We start from the raw sequence: 7,912 nt of genomic DNA on the forward strand, positions 1-7,912 counted from the left end.
AAAAAGAGATTGATAATACGAGGCGGTAATAGTTGACAAACTATGTTGTCAGTGGATGGACCACGCTCATATGCCGAGATAGAGGCTAATTAATGCATCAAGTAGAGGCTAACTCAAATAGAGATTTTGAACACGAATGGTGCAATAGTTCACAAACTATGTTAGTATAAATATTTGAAACTCACTTGAACTATGTCGTATTTAGGGTTGGGAATACCTCGTATTTGACAAAAGCGATTGATGGATAGATAATTAACTATCGGGAAGAGTAGACAATTTCCAAGTTGCCTATTGAGTGTTTTGACTTTTAAGAAAATTTGGGTTGGGTGCTGTCCTCCCAACTTAGGCATATCGAAATATGTTCTGGGCTGCTAGGTTTCCTCTGGAGTCTCAATTTATATACACATTGGTATTTGAGCACAGAATTCATCGTCACATCGATCGAGGACCCAAAGGTACGCATGGTTGTGGATCGGAATCTGCTCTGAGGTATCATCTGCCGCTCTCGGTCCAGCTCCAAGTTGTCCGCTGTGGCCAGTTTTATTCTAAATCCTGAAATCGAGCATTGTGTATCTCAATTTCTCATCATTCTTAGGGCAACTGCTTGGAGCTCACCTAGATCGCAGTTAGGCTGTCTCTTCTTGGAGAACTGCTGTGGAAAACTCATATTACATAATTCCTGTTGATGTTGATGGTGATCCCGACTTTCAATCTCCTGCATCCTGAATGCTTCGATGCTATGGTCGACTGACTCAATCGAGCTCTGCGGTGAGATATTATTGGAGGAGTTGATGTAACTCGTTGTGTGATTATCAACAGGGAACATCAAGGATTGGTTCAATGACCCGCATATGTTATTGTTCCCGCTCGTCCATAGCTGCTGGTTCTGTGTATTTCTTGCATCTGTCATCAGGTTATGGGCCATTTGAGCCTTCACTTGCATCAGTTGCGCTTGCAAATAAGCCACCTTCACCACAATTATCAAGGAAACCGTAAGTCGAGTTAGCCTTTTCGCGATCAGGACTTGCATATGCAAAAGACCTACTTAATATATATATATATATATATATAATGACATAAACCGATTGCAAGGTATGGAACTTGTCCCACATTGATTGTATGGACAATTGGTATGGAGTTTATAGACTAAATGGGTTCTCTCACCTAATAGACTAATATTTTAGGTTGGACTTTCCCGTTTAGTCTATAACAATTGACATCAGATTTAAACCTCGTGACTGTTGTAGCCGTGACCAACGAGGACGTCAAGTCCTTAAGGGGGGATGAATGTTATGACCTAAATCAATTGCAAGGTATGGGACTTGTCCCACATTGATTGTGTGGGCAATTGGTGTGGGATTTATAGATTAAATGGGCTCTCCCATATAATAAATTAGTCTTTTGGGTTGAGCTCTCCCGTTTAGTCTATAATAATGTAAGATCATGTCTTCCTAAGTCAAGGTTGAAGATGGAGCCCTGTACATAATTACAGAGATCTTTTTTTTTTGTTTTCAATTGAGATTTAGCCGAGACGACTAATTCTCGCTTTGGGCATCAATTTGCCCCGGCCAAGAATTGTTTCAAGTGAGTTCTAGATGCATATACTACACAGGTAATTAAGCCCGCCACTGGCACCACAGTTTGTCAGACGAAAGGAAAAATTAATAAAATTTTGCATCATTCTCATCATATGCATGAGCAATAATTGGGTTTTAAAACAGGAAAATCATATTGAAAATGATGTCCTAATCACATACGACATACGTTGATAAGTTCATCAATATATGGTACATCATTACATTTACATAAATACATGCAAAAACATCACCCAAGGGAGAAGTGAATAAGATAGCCTAGGATGAAAAATACATGACTAAATACTTGACATCGCACTCCGAAACCCTTTTGCTTTGGAGTTCCTTTTCAGTCAATCAGAAATGCTTATAGTATGATATTTGATCGATTTTCATAGAATGAGGGATCAGCTATAACAGACCTGTTGCTGAAGAGCGAAAATGTGCGCGACACATCCGTACACCGGATCCCTGATCCGAGCCTGAGCCTCATAGGCGATTGTGACGACTGCCTCGCCCCGATCGGGGACAGGAATGTGGAGGAGCATTTTTGAGACGTTGCTCGCTCCAAAAACTTTGTGCATGGCTGCGAACCGGGCGGGTCCCTGTTCGGAACAGAAGTAGGGCGCGAAGATGCAGTCTGCTGCGCACTTCCTCCTCAGGAACTTGCAAGCACCGCAGGGCGACCCAGTCTGCCCAGTACCGGAACCAGTATTTGAGTTGCCAGGAGGTGCCATCGATGTAATTTAGAGAAAGGGGGAAAGTACAATTGGAGGAAGAAGAGAAAGGAGAAAGCGTGTGCTTAATGAATGAAGTGTGGAATGATCAATTAGGGCACACGAGCACACTAAGGGAAGTGGTGTAAAAGGGAATGGGTTCTTATAGGAGAAGATGGAGTGGGAGGGACAAGGGAGGCCTCAATGTAGGGTTCTGAGGGGACAACAATTAATGGGTATTATGCAATTTAGGCTGAGGAAGTTTTTCTATCTGTGTGTCTTTTAGTATTAATTTTTAATTTTAATTTTCTTTTTCGATAGGATTACGACAATTTCGTTCATATTAACCGAGATTAATTCTTGTTTAGTTATTAGCTTGTCCAGGCCCCCAATTGTTTCAAGTGGAGATAAATTCTTGCACTACAATTAACATCTGTCTGCTAATACGCAGTTTCTGAGCTAAACGCCAGAGCGTTCATTATTTTTTTAGTTTTGATTTGAATAATGGGGGTTGGACCAACCCACATCATATGGGCCACACCAAAATAATATTCAATTCTTACACGGTGTGATTGGCAATTCTTTTATAGCATGCAGTCGTGTAAGTTTGAATTTTATGTGGGGCTTTGTCTATAATACTGCTTTGTTTTTCCGCCGAGCGCCGCACCTGGGAACTGGTGCTTTTTGTCGCTTTTTGACGCTGCTGGAGACTGCCACCTGTGCATTCAAAAATTAAAAAATTAGTAACTTCCTTTTTCGGTAGAGAAATATCAGTATTAAATAACTAAGAGCTTAACCAAGTTTATTCCAGTGATTCGGTATTTATTCTGTTTAAGTAAAATCTTGAGTTCGAATCATTGTGAATGCAAAAAATCATGCTGTGAGAGTTTTATCCCTTAATGGACCGATTCGGCTCAACTAGATTAGTCAAGACCCAATTGGACTTTCGAATAACATGACGCACATCGAAAAAAATAACTAAGACAATATGTAGCGCAGGAACACACGCTTTCGCCTGAGAATCAAGAGATTGTAAATTCGATATACAGTGGAACTATCCATGTCCATTTTATTAGCTATTAGAATTCATATTTCATTGTATTAAGCTAACGGGTCTTCCTTGTAATCGAAAAATATAACTAAGATCTTTAGGCCCACGAGCCTCCCTTATAACTTAAAAATATAACTAAGAGGTTTCACTGAGTATTCTCAATGAGTATAGAACCTGAAACCTCCAGTTTGATAATTAAGAGTTCTAGATTTGATACTTAGTACGATTAATTATTAATTATTAATATTTTTATTTTATTATAGTAGATCCACGTGCATTTTTGTAATGAAGAAAATCATGAATTAATCAATTAATTGATTGATTGATTAATGCTCCCAGCTAAGCTAGTGTCTAGTGAGGGTGCTTCTATGGCTACTCTCTCATGGAAGAGCTTGTTCTTATGAACAGGGGCAGAAGCTTCTTAGGAATATGGTGTCTCTTCAAATACATTCATCCAAACACAAAAATTTCTTCCTCCTTTTTTTTTATATATACATGAAATGATAATAGAATTTGATTTATAATAAGCATTATAGTTCATGGTTGAACGGATTTTGGATCGGTGGAAGAACATTCCCCCCACTCTTTTCCGACAAATTCCTCCACCCCAATAATCCATGGCCAATTCGTTGTAGAGTTAATATGTTGTCCTAACTAAAGGGAAAGTGAGAAAAGGTGTCGTAACAGTGAAACATCCTTTCCCTTAAAAATCAATAATTTCTAGGTTCAGATCTCGTTAATAAAATAATTCATCTCTTTGCCAAACTTTTTAGGACTCGTTTGGTTCGTTAGAAAAGAAAAAGAAAAGGAGGGAATCAGAATCAGAATGCCTCATTCCCATTGTGGATGTTTCTTTTGAGGGAATCGAAGTCCGATTTCTCTAAACTCTGAAAAGGATTCCCTTGAAATGGAGAACAACCAACTCTCTGGGATCCCCTAGAGAATGAGCTCTGGAATGAGATTTCGATTTTTTCTTTTTCTTTTTTTCTTAGAACGATGGGTCATGGGTGTATCCCCTTTTTTTTCCGCCTCACACGTCAATTCCTGATATACATACGAATGACATACGTTTATTTTATATATAGTATATATGTATATATATGTTTACCGTGAAAAAATATATACATGCATAATATATATATATATATATTATATATACACATATACAACCAAATATTTTTGAAAAAATCAAGGATATTTTAATGTATAAGACTTTCTAAATCAATGTCTCCCGATTGTCTTTTATCTCATCGATATCAAGGTTCACCTGTCACTCCTTGATAATGGTTATTTATGGATAGAGATTATTATTATGAATAATAATTTAAATATGGAAGTTCATTCTAAATAAATTTTGAACCAAATATCAACGAAGGAATCAAACTTTGATTCCTTGCTAAACGAAACAGAAACTAGAATTAGTCATTTCGTTTCCTATTCTGCTTCATGCCGTTTCATTTCGATTCCAATTCCATGGTCCATAGCAAATGGGTCCTTTTTTCTTATACTAGATCTATATGTCTCTCTTATAACCAAATAGAAAAAGGAAGGGAAAAGTATAAAAACTTTCATTGTGGTTTGGGGTCATGACAAATTGCACAATGTGCTTTTGTTATGGATAATTAGCCCCCCTGTAATGTACTTCGTTGGCCGTAAAGGGTTACGACGTTAGTTTTTTTTTTTCATTTTTAGTCCTCAACCTTTAGCCTTTTAATCATTTTGGTTTTAAATTTTTTTTTCTTTTATCATTTAATCCTCAACTTTTCATTTTTTTCATTTTAGTTCTAGAAAGAAAATCGAAAGGGAAGGAGGGCTCAAGGCCGCCAATTGGTGACCTTGACCCTTTCTCCGAGGTCGCCGGCATCCTCCGTGGGTACCGATGACCTTGGTGGAGGGGTCGGGATCGCCGATTGGCGGGCCCCAATCCCTAAATCGATCGAGGACTACGAGTCAGAGTTCCAATTCAATATGCTGGCTGGGGTCGCCAATCGACGACCCCAACCACTCCACAGAGGCCACTGGTGCCCATGAAGTTCGCCGCTGACCTCGATGGAGGGGTCAGGGTCGCCGATTGGCAGTCCTAGCCAACGAATCGATTGGGAACTCCGACTCGAAGTCCCCAGTCGATTCAGGGCTGCCAATCGAAGATCCCGACCCCTCCATTGAGGTCGTCGGTACCCACGGAAGACGCCAACGACCTCGATGGAGGAGTCGGGGTTGTCGATTGGCGGTCCCGACCCCTCATTCCCTTTCAATTTCCTTTCAGGACTAAAATGAAAAAAATGAAAAGTTGAGGATAGAAATGATAAAAGAAAAAAGATTTATAACCAAAATGATTAAAAGACTAAAGATTGAGGACTAAAAAAAAACACTAACGTCGTAACCCCCTATGACTAACGAAGTACGCCACTGAGGCTAATTGTCCATAACAAAAGCGCATGGTGCCATTTATCCCGATCCCAAATTATAAAAGGGTTTTTGTACTTTTCCCAGAAAGAAAAAATGGTCATTGTGACTCTCAAAATACTCTCTTACAAGACGTTTGGTATGAGAGCATACATAGAGAATGCTGGTAATACTGCATCAAAATTACTTGACCTCATAGATGGCCTTTTTACGTTACACATTCTAAAATGTGTAATGTGAGAGTGGTTATTACCACTCTTAATAATCCAATTACCACTTCACATAAAGTGGTAATTATGTGGATTGCCCCAAACATAGCAAATCTCTAAAGAACAAAATCCCTCGTCAAAAAAGGGTATAGCGTAGTAGGGCATATTTTCACTTGATAATCAATAGATTTTAAGTTTGATACTTGTTGAAGACTATTTTATGCCCCTTTATCAGTTATTAAAATTTTTATTTTATTATACTAAATCCATGAGCTATTTAACCAAAAAAGAAAAATCCCTAAAATGACCCATCTTCTTTCTCCCATCCTTTTCACAAAATCTCTAACCTCCATCAAATATTATTACTACTAATAATATTTTAAATTATAATATAATTATTAGTATTTGTTAAATATTTATATCACCAGTATTACTGATAATAATAATTATTATTATTATTTTAATTATTTATTTTCTAATATCTTGCTTTTCAAGGGTATTTTAGACTTTATAACTTATTATATCTTGTAATATGTTAATCTAGTGTTTTTTTATCTTATCACAGCCAAAAAGGCAATATGGATATAGATAATCAATGTACTGGTAATCCATGTTGAGGTGAAATGTACATTACCATTGGAAATATTATCAGCAATGCACCTAACGCCTTCTAAAAACAGGTAGTTGAAGCGATCTTGACTCCTGCACCACTTGAGCAATAATATTGCTGAAAGAAATTTTATCTTTCCTCCATAAAGTGCCGGAGAAATAAACATCAACCTTCGAATGTCTGTGTCTGTCAATTTCCCCTTGCTTTTTGGCATAATTATGATTCTGCCCTATGAAGTGGTTCAACTGGTCCGAATCGGAAGAAATAGCAAATCTATTGTTAAAAGTGACCATAGACGTTCCCCTCAATTAGATATGGAGATCAGGAATGATCATTATCAAGAACGGAGCTAGCTGGATAAAGTACTACAGGTTATATATAGAACATAAACTTCAAGTATCACTAAGCCTGACATATAGACAGTCGCTTGGATCATTTTTAATTGAAATTTAATTAGTTCAGTACATATCAAACTAATATTAGATCAGGTTCTGCCTGATAAATTAATATTACAATCATATTATGTTCTACTCCTGTTTTACATTTTCTTGAGCAAAAGTACTGATGGAAAAGGCCATCTCTTTAATGGCTGACCTTTTGGTCTTATAACTGTGCTTTTTTTTTTTTCTTTTTTCTTAAATTTTTATGGAAAAATGGAGAATTTTGATTTTTTTTTTGTTTCAGTTTATTCTCTTTTGGTCTCCGTTTCCATTACATTACATAACTACGCATACTGCTAATATGTTTTCGTTCATCCTTTTCTGTCTCCGTTCGTCGTCCGATATATTTGATTTAATTACTTATATACTTCCGTCCTTTTCTTCAGTAATTTTATGGCGGTGAAAAGTAAAGTTTTGATCCTCAATTTTTAATTATTTTTCGATTTTTCCCTAACTCACTTTTCCTTCTACATTACACCTTTTTTCGATCTAATCATTTAATTTTTCCTCGAAATCGCTAACTCGGCATTCTCTGTAATAGAAAAATATGTACAAGTTACACAAAATATTCAAAAAATTAAAACCAAAAAAAGAGGTTGGATTGTCTCCCGCTATCTTCATGAACCTTCCTTTTGAATCGAGAGAAACGGAGGAATAGGAAGAGGAAAGAAAGTTATATAAGAGTTTTTGAGAATTCTATATAATTTTCCCTCACCCCTTTCCCCTCCATTTTCCTTGTACTTAAACAATCTAGAATAGAGAATGTGGATACAACTTGGCACAATGGAGGCTTAACGTCGACCATCAATATGAGACAAAGTCGTAGGCGGCCTCACCTTTGGCCGACGCCCCTAGTCCGTCCCTCCCTCTTGGGCAGTTGCTTTCCGTCCTCCATTTTTTTGTTGG

The 7,912-nt window shown here is 37.4% G+C and overlaps 1 protein-coding gene across 1 annotated transcript; it reads right to left on the bottom strand.

The window, feature by feature from the left end:
* Positions 1-214: 214 nt before the first annotated feature.
* On the bottom strand, positions 215-2,512 carry LOC116187277 (LOB domain-containing protein 16). Its single transcript, XM_031515931.1, has 2 exons — positions 1,997-2,512; positions 215-967 (listed from the first exon to the last, which is right to left on the bottom strand). The coding sequence occupies exons 1-2, from the start codon at positions 2,309-2,311 to the stop codon at positions 575-577; spliced, it is 708 nt and encodes a 235-aa protein (XP_031371791.1). The 5' UTR covers positions 2,312-2,512; the 3' UTR covers positions 215-574.
* Between the last annotated feature and the right edge of the window lie 5,400 nt (positions 2,513-7,912).

The sequence above is a fragment of the Punica granatum genome, chromosome 8, assembly GCF_007655135.1.
Source record: "Punica granatum isolate Tunisia-2019 chromosome 8, ASM765513v2, whole genome shotgun sequence".
In the NCBI taxonomy this organism is placed as follows: domain Eukaryota; kingdom Viridiplantae; phylum Streptophyta; class Magnoliopsida; order Myrtales; family Lythraceae; genus Punica; species Punica granatum.